Source organism: Eutrigla gurnardus (assembly GCF_963514095.1).
Source record: "Eutrigla gurnardus genome assembly, chromosome: 10".
NCBI lineage: Eukaryota > Metazoa > Chordata > Actinopteri > Perciformes > Triglidae > Eutrigla > Eutrigla gurnardus.
Window position 1 is genome coordinate 22,463,310 of NC_139924.1, and position 15,792 is coordinate 22,479,101.

At 46.3% G+C, this 15,792-nt stretch overlaps 3 protein-coding genes across 4 annotated transcripts; 1 reads left to right on the forward strand and 2 right to left on the reverse strand.

Moving 5' to 3' along the window:
* Positions 1–3,289: 3,289 nt before the first annotated feature.
* Positions 3,290–6,751, reverse strand: dhrs13b.2 (dehydrogenase/reductase (SDR family) member 13b.2). The gene is made up of 8 exons (XM_084018771.1): positions 6,604–6,751; positions 6,154–6,330; positions 5,805–6,080; positions 5,301–5,630; positions 4,471–4,818; positions 4,284–4,376; positions 4,075–4,094; positions 3,290–3,947 (listed from the first exon to the last, which is right to left on the reverse strand). Exons 1-8 carry the CDS (start codon positions 6,647–6,649, stop codon positions 3,933–3,935), a joined length of 1,305 nt encoding a protein of 434 aa, XP_083874897.1. The 5' UTR covers positions 6,650–6,751; the 3' UTR covers positions 3,290–3,932.
* gemin4 (gem (nuclear organelle) associated protein 4) lies at positions 6,280–12,845 on the forward strand. 2 transcript variants are annotated; one of them, XM_084018767.1, is made up of 6 exons: positions 6,280–6,358; positions 7,932–10,010; positions 10,190–10,343; positions 10,436–10,706; positions 11,677–12,306; positions 12,470–12,845. In XM_084018767.1, exons 1-6 carry the CDS (start codon positions 6,304–6,306, stop codon positions 12,683–12,685), a joined length of 3,405 nt encoding a protein of 1,134 aa, XP_083874893.1. In that variant the 5' UTR covers positions 6,280–6,303; the 3' UTR covers positions 12,686–12,845. The 2 variants fall into 2 exon arrangements, with proteins under 2 accessions (XP_083874893.1, XP_083874894.1); XM_084018768.1 differs by lacking the exon at positions 6,280–6,358 and adding an exon at positions 7,040–7,251.
* A 540-nt stretch (positions 12,846–13,385) lies between these two features.
* On the reverse strand, positions 13,386–15,517 carry LOC311019762 (TLC domain-containing protein 3A-like). Its single transcript, XM_084019333.1, has 5 exons — positions 15,085–15,517; positions 14,589–14,672; positions 14,168–14,387; positions 13,982–14,077; positions 13,386–13,783 (listed from the first exon to the last, which is right to left on the reverse strand). Exons 1-5 carry the CDS (start codon positions 15,207–15,209, stop codon positions 13,493–13,495), a joined length of 816 nt encoding a protein of 271 aa, XP_083875459.1. The 5' UTR covers positions 15,210–15,517; the 3' UTR covers positions 13,386–13,492.
* Positions 15,518–15,792: the final 275 nt, after the last annotated feature.

The following is a 15,792-nucleotide window of genomic DNA, read 5'->3' on the forward strand; positions in this document are numbered from 1 at the left end:
CTTCACTATGCGTGCAGTAGTTAACTGTGTGGCCAGCGGTTTGGTCACGGGATCTTCTGAGGCACGCACACACACACACACACACACACACACAGATGCGACCTTCCCCACTGTTGACATGAAATTTCCACTGAGTTTAAGTTACCGGTTGACTGCTGGGACGCGGCAGGATCAGAGGGTGGACAAACCTTGGACACACATACACTCCATATCAACAGGATCGGCATCAGATCGGCATGGCTGCGTAGACTAGTGTCCTTGACTGTGATGCATTTTTGAGGTGAAAAGATTTTGCACATCATTGCATCACATTTTCAAGACGTGGTTTTGCAACGGGGCATTCTTTTTGAAAATGACGCAATGACTGCAATTAGATTTTCGCCGTCAGCAAGTGTGTGAGGGTAAGTGAGGGGCTGCGTGATGTGGATGTCGTCGTCAGAGGGTGTAGGCTCAGACACCTCCTACTGTTGTGACCGTGCGGATACTTCTGGACTGGTCCACATGTCCATTATGCTACAAGTGTGGAATGCAGACTCCCAGAAACTGCAGAAGGAAGTCTAAACAGTCTGTGAAAGGCAGTGAGTGAGAATATGACCAGAGGGATATGTAGGTCCTGGTCAAATATAAGTCAATGTTGTAATGAAACCACATAAAGGAATCTCTTTATTTCCCCGGCACGCTCAGACACGTCCTCACATTGCCGTTTACCTGTAACGGCACACCTGGATACACAAGCTGAATGATAAGGATCCAGCAGTCAACGGGCATCAACAGCATCCCATGAGCTGATTATTCTCTGTACAGTTACAACACCCAGGGATCAGTGTGTGCGTTCTTCGCCATATCTGCCATGGAATCGGCCGACCTCAAACACCAGCCCTGGCTTGCCTCCTGCCTGACAACCGGGCTTATTGTCTCAAGGTCTGTGACTGGATGACGTCGCTGTAATTATACTGGTGAAGCGGTTGTGTTCCAACTGTCACTTGTATCCATTTCTCAGGAATAATCATTCGTGGTCTGTTGTGTTTGTTTCACCCTGACCTTATACTACGTAATACGTTCTACTTCTTTATAATTGTGCAGGCTTTTTCTTCCCAGCAGAGCTTCGCACTGTAACTATAAACCCGTTTAAAAGCCAGGACCAAACCAGCCCCACTGAGACCTTCCATGGTTGCTCCTTAAGGGCCGATGTCATTATGATTTTTTTCCACTGAAGCCGCCACAGCCAAGATTTCTGCCTTTTTTCATGATTTCATTCTTTGGGTTTGCATGCCAAATAAAGTATTCGGTACAGCGTTTTAGTGTTGTCAGTGTGGGAAAACCTCTAAACATCACGTAGAACAGAGGACGTTACGTGATCTGCGTAGGGCAATTCAGTCTTCAAGTTTCCTTATGAAAGACGTAGAAGCAAGATTGAGAGCAAGATGCTAACAGCGATGCTAACAGCGATGCTAACAGCGCAAACAATGGTGTTTGCCTGAGGGGGAACCGGAGGGAGGTGGCCATGAACCAGCCGGTGGGACATGCTCACAATAAAACACACTAACATGGACACACGGCATCCGCAGCGACCCGCCTACGTAAACAGAGCACAGCGACGGTCTGATAACAACACACACAGAGAGTGACTTCATTCTCTGCTCAGGTACATTACTCCTCCAAACTGTAAGATACAAGCAACCTTTCAAGATAATGGTGTGTGTTATTTAAAGGTTGTTACCCACACTCTTAGTTCAAAACCAAAGTTGAGCAGCACCCCTGACCCTATTGTAACAGGTTGTCTACAAGTGTGAAGCAGGATCAGTGAGGTCAACCCTTAGCCTCCAAGGTAATCTCACAATATTAAACGTAGCACACAACTAATGTTTCTCATCACAGCGCACACGCACGGCAAGCTGAACAAAAGTCATCACAGCTGGCCCTGAGAGGCAATTTCCCATGGTATTTATAAGCAGGTGAGCTTGATTGCTCCCTTGGGATTGGAGCTGTGTCTGGGTGCTGCTCCAATCAGGAGCCGTGGAGATGCAAACAGGAAGTGGGCGGGACCGGGCCTGCTGGACCAATCGCCGACTGAAGACCACACGTCCTACGTTACATCTCATCACAACAGTCACAGAATAGTTAAAGCTGGCGACAGGTGACCGGCAGCCGTCTGTACGTCTGATTGTGGGAAGAAGAAACACCACACAACCCGGGAGTGTTTTTGTAATTCCTCAGCTTCCTTAGTCACTCTCAGGAGCCAGATCTTCCAGTTAAAGCTTCACTCGCATCATATGAATAATTTACGAGTATTAACATTGTATTCTTGAATCAGGAACGTCAGAAGATCAAGTAGCTTTAGGCTACAGTTGTTATTTCAACATGTCAGATAAATATTTAATCAACATTTATATGCTACAACTAGAATATTAAAGGACTTAGGTCGGGATCAGTTTGGTAGCTGTTTTATTTTTTTTAGCCTTTTCTCCATTTTTGTCACACACACACACACACACACACACACACACACACACACACACACACACACACACACACCTTAGGGCACACAAACACACATCTGGTCCCAGTCTAAGTAAAGCCCTGTTTATCCCTGTAAATGCACTCAGACCTGACTGAGCAGGTTTAGGTGTCCTCTCTGTGGACTCCCTCTCCACGTTCCTCTTCATCGGTCCACTTCAAGGCCGACGGCTGACATATAAAGGCAGTTATGATGTTTTACAAGCATGTGTGTTTCTAATGAGAGCGTACAGAGACCACGTCATACAAACGCAGAGGGTTTGTCTAGAAGTTTTACAAGAAGCTTTGATTTGATGCGGAGGAGAGTGGGGGTTTAAGAGAAAACAGCACGAGTCCATTTCTGTGATTTATCAAAGTGTAACATGTGTTTCACCTAAGTTCTTCGCTTGAAGCTATCAAGTGACATTATCAACATGTGAAGTGGTTACAGTGTTATGTATTTGCAGAAATATCTACTGAAGGGTCACAGGGACCTGCCCTTCATTTCCCCAAAGCTATTTCATTATTTAAACTATTTAAATATGAAACCAAATCAATTATCACCGCACAGGGTTAATTACCAGCCTTGTATGTTTTCACCTTGTGAGTCTGTGTGTGTGTCTTCATGGTCAAATGTATCTGGAACTACTACAGCAGCTGGAGGTGGTCTGAGGCACCGGAAAGTAGTGGGACAGGAAGTGGAGAAGGGCCCCCCTCACACCTGATCATGCATCGAGGCTGGTGTGATCCTATTGCAAGATCGTCTGTAGTTCACATGAAGTTTAAGCTCAAGTTGAAACATTCGCCCAGTGGGAATTTATTGGCATTTTGCATTGATATTTCTACAATGGCGTTTGATTAGAAGACATCCTGTTCCTTCCTCATGAATCAACAGCAAATATGCTTTTTAAAATATTTCAGATCACGCATTATTTACATCCATAATGGAGGATTTCCCTCCCATTGCTTGTAGATCATTGAAAAAGAGTGAATCCAGGGATGTTTGTCATGTTGCCTCTGCACACACACACACACACACACACACACACACACACACACACACACACACACACACACACACACACACACACACACACACACAGTGAGCATTGCTCCATTGTCCTACTAGAACTCCAGCACTCTACAAGATGCCTTTAAAGTGTTGTACACTCGTTCAGTAATGTGTGACTTTGTTTGTCCAGAAGACCAAACATTCACTTTAACATCACGTTTTCTTCAGCAAGAACAAAATCAAAGCTAAAACACATTCAGCGTCATCAATTCCCCAAATCACCTAAAACAAACACACAAGCAAACAAAAATCAAATGTCTGAGATATTCTCAAACACAAATGAACGAGGGAGGAGGAGGAGGAAGAGGAGGACAGTCCGCCTTCACTGGTGTTTTCACTGATCTGCTCAGTCTTCCAAGGCTGCTCAGTACGGCATTTTCTGCTCACACACACACACACACACACACACACACACACACACACACACACACACACCATCCAGAGATTAAATACTCGTTAGCCTTTTACGTTTAAATCAAAACACTTTTGTTTCCATGTCATCTTACCTGCTTTGATTGTTTTCTTGCTGCGGAGAAAATAATGAAATAATTACTATTTTAGGCATTAACTTCATTTGTCAAATTATTGATTCCTTAATGTTCCTCCTGAATCTAGATTCTTCGTTATAGCTTGGACAAAGACTCTTCCCGCTCCAGCTTCACCATGTGCACATACTCTGTTCTCAGCCTGTTGGTGCGAGGGTCTGCACACTCACCTGAGCGCAGGTGTCTCAGCAGCAGGAACAGGACGACCCCCAGGGTGACCAGAAAGAAGCCAACAGTGAGGGTAAACATCCAGCTGTTTGGCTCTTGAGCATGGAGAACAAACATTTCGTTAGTCAGATATGTTCCTCTGCTGCCACCGTGTGGTAGCTCACAGTACTACAGCTTGTGTGTGCTCACCCTCAACAGTCAGGATGAAGCTCTTCTTGATGGGCGCTATCAGGGACTGGTGGGAGACGATGCATGTGAACTGTCTCCCCGAGTGGCTGAGTGAAGCCTTGAGGTAGAAGAAGGACGTCAGCGAGTAGGTCCCGTCCTGGTTGTGTCTGTGGCTGGAGAACAGAACGTTCTGGAGCACCACGGGGAGAGGAGCGCCCACCCTCCGGCCTGACACTGCCGGGTCCTGCATGTGCCACACTATATCCACATCCAGAGGGTAGTAACCCTCTGCCTCACAAGTAACCTTCTGCTCCCCGCCCTCCTGCAGCGAGAGGGCCGATTCAACGTTGAGAGACACTCGGGGAGGCTCTGAGGAGAGGAGGCGTTAAAAGGTGATGAAATGTTTTCAAGGAGATTTCAGCAAGAGGTGTGACTCCGAGTCTGACTCCAGCTGCCACTGCTCTGTGCAAAAACCGACTGGAGAGTTACTAAACAAACAATGAAGGCGTCACTTTGGGTTCTAGGACACTTCGATGGGTGTTTTCCACTATTGTCTCACAGTTGAGTGACTCATCAGACTTCAGAATATTTCATAGATCCAGATTGCCGTTTTATACGATATGCTAGTGTGTAGACAAAATTAAGTTATGCAAATTAACAATTTTGGGAAGAGTAAAGACCTTTAATAAAGAATTGTTTGATGGGAAATATGCTTATTTGCTTACTTTCTTTGATACCACTCATGTCTGTACATTCAATAGAAACTGAAGTGGCCACTGTTAGCATAGCTTAGCACAAAAACAAGCAGAACAGGAACTGATACTAGTATCCTCTCTTTGACTCTTCCTCACCTCTGATATCCAGACTTATATCCAGAGTGCCAAGCAGTGGAAGCACCGACACCGAACAAATGTAGGTGGCTTCACTGCTCGTCTTGGTGAAGGGGAGGCTGTAGGAAGCGTCCCCTCTGGCGAGGCCCTTCGGAGCCACCCCGCTGCCCTGGCTCTTTCCTGTGTGGCTGGCGTGACTGAAGAGTTTGGTTCTCTCACCACGATGCTGCCGTTGCCACTCCACGGTGACCTGTGCCCCTCTGTGGTCAACGGCAAACTGGCAGTGCAGCTTAACTTGGGAGCCCAGGCCTGTTCTCACTGATGGAGATTGTGTTTTCATGACCATGGCAACTGAGGACACGGAGAAACATGTTAACTTTGGAGCAAAAAACAATCATGAGTACAATGCTGGGCTGCCCAGTTCACTCTCAAGCGTCACAAGAACACAGCTGTAGTGAAGCTTTGACTCGTACACAATCCACTTCCTAAAATGATTCAAGTGAAGGACGTTGTGTTGAGTATCACCTGTTGTGGCGAGCATCTCTCTGTCCTCTATGGCAGGCCACCTGCGGTAGTCCTGCTGTCCTGGGGGGGGTTGGTCAGATGGGTGTCTGAGGAAGACGGTGACTAGGAACAGGCCCTGTGCCTGTCTGAGGGTGCAGACGAACCAGCGGTTGTAGTCCCGCCCCTCCTGGCCTGGCCAGGACACATGGATGCCCTCTGTGCTGTACCTACGCAGCTTACACTCCAGCTGATCGGCTTCCTGTCCCTCTACGTACCGCTGCAGGTCCAGCTCAGATCCTAGAACACAATAGAAGTAACGTTAGGATACGATAGTTTTCGGTCTATTTCTCCGATAAGGTGCAGTTCTTACTGGTGACCAGGAACGTGACGGCGTGTGGATTAACAGGAGTGTCTCCTTTTTGACCAAACTGCAGCATGGCCTCTCTGTGGTTGAGCTGAGTCTCGGTGTGACCCTCACTATTCACAAACACCTGTTCGTCAGTGAACTCACAGGGGAGCCATGGCACCTGATGGACACACTGCACACCTGAGAGAAACAGAGGGAAGTCACTATAGTCAGCTAACATACATTACATTATCGTAGTATAATGTAGTATTGTACAGGATAGGATTAGTGTTGCATAGTACACTTAAGTGTGGAATACTATAAACGACCGTTGTATAGTATAGTTCATTACACTACACTAAACTTTACTACAGTAACATAGTATAGTATAGTCATCTCATTTATGTCTTATGTGCCATTTCACAGGCTCCAAAAACGCCACAATCTGTGATAAAGCTGAAGACAACAACTTACCTGCAAATATATACAAGTAACCAAGTATATTTAAGATAAGTCCCATGATTATTCATTGGCAGAAAGCTCTCCTTGTTGTTCGCGCACCGCACCAAGCGACTCACACAGTTGAGAGAGGATACTTTCGCTTTCATTTTACGGAGAGAAAGAAACCTGCCTGTCGCGTCACGTGGTAAGCAGATACAAAATATCACCGACAAAACATTTTAAAAATGTATATAATGTATTGTGAATTTGTAGCACATGTTTCCTCATTGTGTTGTATTTCGAAAAAAGTGCTGATTCATTATGGAGTGAACATTATTTTTTAGGCGGTTTCGTTTTTACGTAATCAAACATGCAGTACTGGCGGCCTCCTGCGGTGGCGCTGTGAAGACTGAACACCGACAGGCCGCTCTTGTTCTCGGTCACGTTGATGCGGAACAGCGGAAGCGCTCGTATACGAACTTGTTGACGTCTGGTTGACATGCTACCGTAACGTGTGAAAAGCGGGTAACATTGACAGACTATTAGCACTAGTGGCTGAGAGGTCTAGAAAGACTAGTCTAACCGTTTATGAATGGAATTGAAAATCGGAGTGAAAATAAGCAAACCAGCTTAGCTGTATTTAGCTACATTCAGCAGCTATGGCGTTGTTGATGAACAAAGGTAACGTTAACTTTGTGTACAATTAAAACAAGCCTCATTTTGTTACAAAATGTGACCCTACATGTATTTCATGTTTGTCCCGTAGATAAACCTGAAGTCTAATTTAAGGTGAATTTGTCTTCTCTTCGCGAAACGTGTCAGATAAACAAGAACACCGTGAGAATGACACAAGAACCAAAGTAAAACATTTTATGAATTAGTCCATTGCCGAATTGCAAAATGGCTTCCAACGATTCTTATTATGTGTTTAAATTAATGTTATACTATGTAATATATTAAATACAAGAAAAAAACAGGGAAATCCAGATTTTATGATAGTAGTAAGAGTAAACTATAACTGTGTTTCTAGCGAAAATCCATTGTTTCATCAATGGATTAGTCAACTGACAGTACTATAATGATATAAAAATAAGTAGTTTTTCTGATTTTAGCTTCTTAAATGTGAGAAAATGTTGGTTTTCATTTACATCTGATAGTAAACTGAGCTAAGAATCGGGAGCGTTTGCTGGGCTCCCTCAGACCACATACATTTTCCTCTTTTTTCCTGACACGCAACACGTTTGATTGAGACACTAATCTGTAAAGAAAATAATTTATTTGAAACACTACTTGTGTGTGTATATGTCGTCTTTTTTTTATAGGAGCTTTAGTTCTGATTCCTGCTCTCTTGTCCTTTTCAGATTCGGCCGTTCTTCAGGGTGCTTTCCTCCTCGCTGAGAAACTGTGTCTCCCCTCGTTGCTGTCCACCCTTCAGAAAGCTGACTGGAGCAGGGTGGGACATCCGGTCCTGGAGGCCGTCAGAGAACTCTGTGGACAGGATGAACTTGGCGGTCATCCCCCTACATCGGCTGTCGGCCGGATAAAAACATTAGTTTGTGCTGTGTGGCTGAAGGTTTTGTGCAGGGAGACTGGGAATGATGTAGAGATGGCCTGGAGGGAGAACTCTTTCTTCCCCCTTCAAAATGGCCTCCCTGAGGTCAACCATGTTGTCCTGCTGGAAATGGTGCGATCAATGGGAGCTGCTCAGATATTTGCCAATTTGCTCCTTTGTCTTCCTCAAGCTCAGATCTGTGCTGAGCTTGAAAGGCTAGTGCAACACGTGAGAAGCAGCCCTACCGGTGAGGCCGATGCTCGACTTCTTCTGGATGTTTGGTGGGAGCTGTGGAAAGCCAGAGTCGAGAAGAAAGCAGGAGGAGATGAGAGCTTAGAGACCATGTTTGCCAGACAATTTGTTTGTCTCTCGTCTAAGTCGTTCACTCTTACCCCTCAGGCTGCCAAAAGGATCAAGTTAGATGCATCAGATGTACCTGCACCATTGCCAAACGCTGATGTCCTGCACATTTTCCTTCATGCACTTAGAGACATAAAAGACCACATATCTACAACAGAACTTTGCCTCCAGGCCCTCTCCATTTCTCTGGATGCCCTCTACACAGTCTTCCTAACAGACCAAGCAGTTATACTTCCAACCAAAGAGAAGATGCACATCCTGTCTAAAGTCGTCACCATCAGAGAAAAGAATGATGAGAAGCTGAGTCCCGAACTTATTCAAGAGGCTCAGCGAGACCTAAATGCGTCTCACTCACCATCACAGTTTCAACCCAGCGGGATGAAGCTTGGAGAAGCTCTAAAGATTATAACAGAATGTACTCAGTTTTGGCAAAACAGTGGGGTCTTAAAAGTCTGTGACAACTCCAAACCAAGCTACTCAGCTTTTAGACTAGAACAAAGTGTCCAGAGAGTCCTGGCGGCGCTACAGAAAGCAGGAGTGCCTGAAACTATGATTGAAATGGATGATCAAGGGATTGAGTGGAATCCACTCAGAGGTTTGCTGGAGTCACTGGCTTTCCCTGCCACAGAGAGCTCCCCTGAGATGAATCTGAGGATCTCCATGATCATCATCGATCACCGCCTGGAGGACTTTCAGAACGTTGCGGTGTTATTTGCCTGTGAAAAGAGTTTGGACGCCTGTGATGACCTCTGGATGAAATGCCTGGAAAAGAACCGGGCGGCCTTCCAGCAGCACGACGCGCTCATCAATCTCACTTCCGCCCTCATGAGTAAACTCCACAGCGAGAGCTCAGATGTCGGCCAGTGCAGGAAGCTGATGAAAGTCATCGCAGACATTTTCTCTGCACTTTCCTTAAAAGACAAGAACAGAGCATTGGCTGCCATGCTGAGACTGTCCAGCAGGGGGTTCTTTGGGCGGTCCGTCCCCTCTGCTGTAACTGAAGCGTTTGAACAGGAGCTCAACATGGCCTTCAACTGCATCATCCAAGCAGGGGACGGAGCGTCAGCAGTGGCGTCGCAGGGCAGTCTGAACACGGCCGTCTCTCTAGTAGCTAGAGTTGCGTTTCAGAACCCAGAAGCGGCTTTGAGGTCTTGTTGTCATTCAGCCATTTTCAATAAAGGTGCTTTCTCTCAGATGGCCAAGATCCTGCAGCAGCTACCTGGACTTAGAGGACAGAGGGGGGAGGGAGATGAAGCCCGACGTGATGAAGGGGAGAGCGGAAAGGTGGAGGAGGGCACAGATGAAGGAACGGATGCTCCAAGTGGTAGCACTCTACTCTGCAGGTGTCTTCAGGAGATGATCAAGACCAAATCACTATCAGCCAATGAGAAAGAGCAGTTCCTTGAGTTTCTGGGTCTGCTGATGAAGCCTGACATGACAGTTGAGGGAGAAGAAATACGTAGACGGAGCTTTCTGACACCTCAGGAGGTCGTGAACTTCTTCGTCCTGCCTAACTTCTCCGCTACGGGTGAGTGTCCTGTGATGGATCTCTCCTTTTATATATAGTTTTATATGTTTATATGTAGTTATTTGATCCATTGTTAAAGTAAAACATGTTGATTAGTGCAGCTTTAAGGGTTCCCTGTCAAAATGTTTGTTTCCATTATGTTTTTAAATCAAATACAATAATATTTGTATGTCGTCCAGGTCAAAGCTCCTTGGATATAGAACTGAGTCTGCAGCTTTTCCACGCTGCTTTGTCTGCGGATGTCCAGGAACCACTGGAACCTCACTGGGTGTTACACTGCTCTCCCTTTCCCCTTCTCTATTTCCTGGCCCAGCTCCACAACCAGACTCTCAGGTTTGTTAGACGTATGTTCTCACGGCCTTCGTCCACCCTCGCATTCTTTCTATTACTTGTTTCCAACACATATCCACTGGAAACTCTGCTAGGTGCTGGGAGCAGCAACCAGAGGCCGCTGTCCCCCACTGGTCCATGGACACCAAGGAGCTGCTGGTGTCGCTGCTGACCACACTGGGGCAGGTGGTGGGTGCGGAGGTGGCAGCGGCCCCCAGCAGCTGGTCCAGAGCTTTGTTCTGGCTCTATGACAAAATGGGGGAATTGGACTGGACCGTTCGTTTCCACCTGAAGCCCATTTGGGGGGAGCACTTTAAAAACGAGGTTCCCTCGTCTCTGCTGACCGTGTGTGATCTACCTGAGCAGGTAAGAACTCCTCTGGATTGATCTTGATCTCAAGGTTCTTTTAAAGGAGTCATCACCCGGAAATCGCAATTTCTCTTGTTAAAACATGCATATCTGTGTTTGACCTCAGTTGAAACTTGCCTGAAAGGCTGGAGTTTGAAAGTGGCGCCGTTTTTTCGCTTCTGCTCTTTTTCCGAACAGGAATAGCACACAAGGGTGTGCATTCCTAAAGCACGAGATTTTGATTCTGCGCCTTCGGTGACGTCACCGTGGCGGCTACTTGCATAAGCCCACCCCTCTTTCACCACCCAACCCCGCCCCGTCCGCTACCTGAAATCGCCGAAGCGCCGCCATTATGTTTTGGAGTCTGCATGCAGGCAAGCCCCCCCGGCTCTGTCCTTCCTGCGGCGAATCAACGCGCGCCTCATTACATATTATACAATGCACATCCGGACCAGTCAAAACCTCGCGCGTAATCTCGCGTGATAAAATCGCGGTACGAAAAAGGGTCAGAACAAGCTCAATGTTTGATTAAAATTTTTTTTTTTTTTTCTAATAAGTTTTACGAATTGATCCAAAGCGATCCAAGGGGGGCTGGATACGTATAAAACCAGGTGATGACTCCTTTAAGAAACATTTATAAAAGGGGTGCTCCCACCTATTTTATATTTGTTTTACATATTCTGTGGAGAGCTTTGTGAAACGTCAGACAATTTGAGCGTTGTTGTCATGGTTTCAGAGTGATGAATAGATGTTAGATATTAAATAGGATGTAGACTCGTCAGGTTGATTTTTTTTCCTTGGCAAATTATTTTTATACATTCGATTATCAAAGAAAATAATAGTCTGTATAGCTGGTGTACAAAATGTCTACAGGTGAGGATGCTCCCAGACCCCTCCAGGTTTAGGCTGAGCCCTGAATGTTTACATCAAGTACCCGATTCTACCTGCTAATGTCTCTTTGTTCCTATCGTCTCCCCCTCCTCTGCAGGAGTGGTCAGGTCTGGACCTGCCTCAGTACGGCCAGGGCACAGGTCTTGTGGCCTGGATGGAGTGCTGCTCTGCATCAGACTCCCTGCAGTCCACCATGTTGTCTCATCTCTCTCTGGACCAGCGGCAGCCAGACCACGTCGGCATGTTCAGCAAAGGTCTTCTGGTGGCTCTGACCCAGACCCTGCCCTCGTGCTCCATCTCCCAGTGGACCAGACTGCTGAGAGTCCTGAGGGAGCTGATCACCTCAGGCCGCCTCTACGTTCCCTTCTCTCTCGAGTATATGGACTATCTGCCCCTCTTGGATCTGAGGAGTTTTTCATGTGAGCTCCGCCTGTCTATCCTCCTGCTCCGAGTCCTCCAGCTGCTCTGCGGGTCCAGCTGCTCCCACTGGCTGTCAGCAGACGGCTGGGCACACGTGGGCAGGTTGTATGCCCACGCTGTGAGGGAGATGATGAACTCGGTAAGAGCCAAGCTGCCTCTTCCTAAAATGTCTAAAGACCTTCTACAAGCAGAAGACTCTCCTCTGGAATTCAAGGAGTCCAAAATGGAGAAGGAGGTGGAGACTGATCGCAGCCAAGAAGTCCTTTTTGTACTCAGCCAGCTATTCTGTCATGTTCAGCACATCCAGGTAAGAATCATCAACTCCACGGGACACTGAAACACTCTGAGTCCAACTAACTGGATTATTGAAATTAAAAATAGCAATATTTTGTTATTAGAAATAGACTCCTTGTGCATTAGTTTCCCATAATCTGGATGAAAGTCTCAGTGGTTTAACGTCCTTCTTCCAGGTGATGATGCCAGGAGGCCAGTGTGAACCGTTGTTCCTGTCCAGTCTGGAGATCCTCAGCCACTACAAGGCCATCATGGGTGCTTTCCCAGATAGCAGCAGCCCACTGGAGAGCGACAACACCCGCCACTTCTTCTCCACCATCACAGACAACCTGGAGAGCCAGGAGATGAAGGCTGTCCTGAAGCAGCAGATCGCTCAGCTGGTGTCGGCTTAACGCAGTTAACTTAACGAGTTTGGGTCCTCATATGATCTCTGTGGATTTTGCTGATAAAATAAGGATATCATTTCTGTAAATGCCATACACAGCACTTGGCTGATTTAAGAAGGTAATACAAAGTGGTGGATTTGAAATTGAGTGAATAAAAATGCTGATATTTCACAGCAAATATATAGGTGTGTTGTATTTATTTATTTATGATCTGAAATTGAACAGTTAAAGGGTTTTTGAACAGGATGTGGTGGCTCAGATATTAATTTAATGCTACAAGGCATTTTATCTGGTTGTGGTTCCAATGTGATACTGATGCCTCATAAGCAAATTAGACCATCGGTGAGATTACTGCTCTTTCTATATAATAGGTTTAATGCCTGCGATGGTGTTACAATTCCGGCCATCTCATTTGGTTCACCACTAAGTCCTTCAGCTCAGACTCCGGCCTCCGACAGAGACCAGCCCTCCGCGGACAGATCCACATCTAGCTTCGACCTGCAGTTGGAGCTCCGGTGGGAGGTGGAGAGCTCTCTGCCCGGCAGCACTTCCTCCGACCAGGAGCAGCGCTCTGCCTCGTTGCAGAGTGCCGGTCGATCCACAGGGGTCGCCACCGTTCCTTGTAACTTTAATAACATCTTGTGTTTTTGGGACATGCATACATTAGCACTGTGCACCATTCAGGAACACACCGTTACCATCAATGCATAATTTAAGCATGTTTATTAAGACGAAATTATCATTTTATTTGCACAAAAAAAAAAAACATTCTTTGCAAAAGGCAACACTTGAACAGTGTATCAGGTGGACTCCTCAGTCCGTCTTTAGTCCGTCTTTGTTTCCTTTCCCTCTCTTCTGTCGCAAGTAGAGTCTGTGAGCTTTCCTCAGCAGCAGGACGAACCAGTAGATCTGTGGAGCCAGGATCGCCAGGTTACCCACGTTGCAGTGCAGAGGCAGATGGAAGGCCACTCTGTGTAGGGGAATCCCAAACTGCTGACCGTACATCCAGTACATGAAGGGGAAGATCAAGATCCGGCACGTGAAGAAACTCAAGAGGACGACGATGCCGTTGATCCTGTGCAGCCTGGTTTCTTGAAGTCCCAGCTGGACACAAAGGGGACAAGACAGGGATGAGACGGGTGTGATTTCTAAAGAAGCAACTGCCAGCTCAAAGCTGGGTATTTCCTTCAGCCCTTCAAATGCTCATCCACGTGCCACTAGGGGCTGTGTGACAACTTTATGGTCGATAATTGTATCGTCATTGAAAGGCTCAACTTTTATGACGCTGCCTATATAGTTTACCTGGATGAGAATCTTTCCTAAAGAGACGAATGGCGTGCTGAACTCTGTGGTGAACAGGCAGCCGATGAAGAAATCCCCCAGTCCCCTTCTGAAAAACTGAAAATCAGACAGTCAGGCCCCGACACTGTATGCATGTACAAACCCACCAATCACTCCTACGAAGACACCACGACGGTGATACTCAACCAGAGTGATGGGCAGGAAAACGAGAAGCAGCGCCAGGTGATGCAGGATCAACATCCTGTCCTTGACGAGGAAAGCCTTCACGGTCTGGAGAGAGTGGCCGCTGTGCAAAGTGGTTTGACCTCTGACCCTCTGAGTGTGGTAGTGGCTCAGATACATGGCGTAGATGTCGTGGGCCATATAGGGCGCTCCGAACAAAGAGAACCCGTTGACCAGCCAGTGACTGTGTAGTGAGACAGCGAGCATTCTCACATGGTTTTGTTCATTCTAACATTGTAGGCTTTTCACACATTATGCATTAACTGATTCGTTTTTGTTATTTGCACTAGTGTTAGTTCACCGAGTGTGTCTTCATAGTGATAGAAAACTAAAATATTTTAATTGTATATATTGATGTACATGTTTAAAACGAGACTCCCCCTACCTGTCGGTCATGACATCCCTGCAGGACGTGACGACCGTGGCTCCAGCTGCAGCGGCCAAAGACGCGTGGATGGCGGACACCAGCCTGAAGAAACAGTCGAAAGTCACACTTTCTTCATCGGTTGTGCACAAAAGTAGTAATGGGTCATTTGAGAGACTGCACATCTAAATTGAGAGTTTGTATACTTTTGTATCAGCTGTTGCTTGTGTACATAATCTGTAATCTAGGCTTGATAAAGATAAATGCTATGCATCGTTCTATTCATAATACACTAGAGTCTGCCAGCGCGGTCCCAACATTAGCATAAAACATGACATTCTCGTAATTCCGACTTTAAAGGTGGGAAGTAGGATTTTTCGACTAGCACGTGAAGGCAGCATTAATGTACGACGCTTCCTCAAAGAGACGTCACGAGCGCTAAGTTTACCAGCTCTTCAAACTCGTCACTGCGCGTTTAAATTGTATACGGAAGGCTCGTGTCTGCGGTGCTGCTGACCTCTCACTGACGACAACCACGTCGGCATCAGTCCAGTCGGTGAAAGCGCGTCTTAGTGCGACCCTGAAGCCGTAGAAGAGCCCCGGAAACACCACAGCTCCACAAACCAGGGCGGTAAACATCATCTCGGCCGAGCTCTTCCTCCTCCCGTAGCCGCTACGAGGCCATTACGAGGAGGACGGGGTGATTAATGCGCTTGTATAGCTAGCCTAGCAACCGTCGAGGCACGCGACCGTCGTTGAACCTGGACAGTGTCACCCAGTGCCGTTAGAAGAGAGAGTTAAGACCACCCCCGTAGCTCCCAGTTGTACTCTGGGAAAGGCGGAAGTAACAAGTGTCGTGGAGCGTAGTAACTCTGGTTTTCAACGACACTGGTTAAACCCGAGGAGGGTTAAAAGAGGACAACAAGCGTCATATCATTCACTGGATACAAAGCACAGCAAAACAGGGTCTGCTCTTGAAAGACTCCTGTATGGAATGCCATTTAAGACAATTTTAAATAAATACATTATATATATATATATATATATATATATATATATATATATATATATATATATATATATATATATATATATATATATATATATATATATTATATTATATATATATCACCCACTCATCGAGTTCACATTGCTTCCATCAGGCTGCAGATATATCTTACAAAGCTGCAGGACAGAAAGGCTTAAATACTCACTTTAAATACAT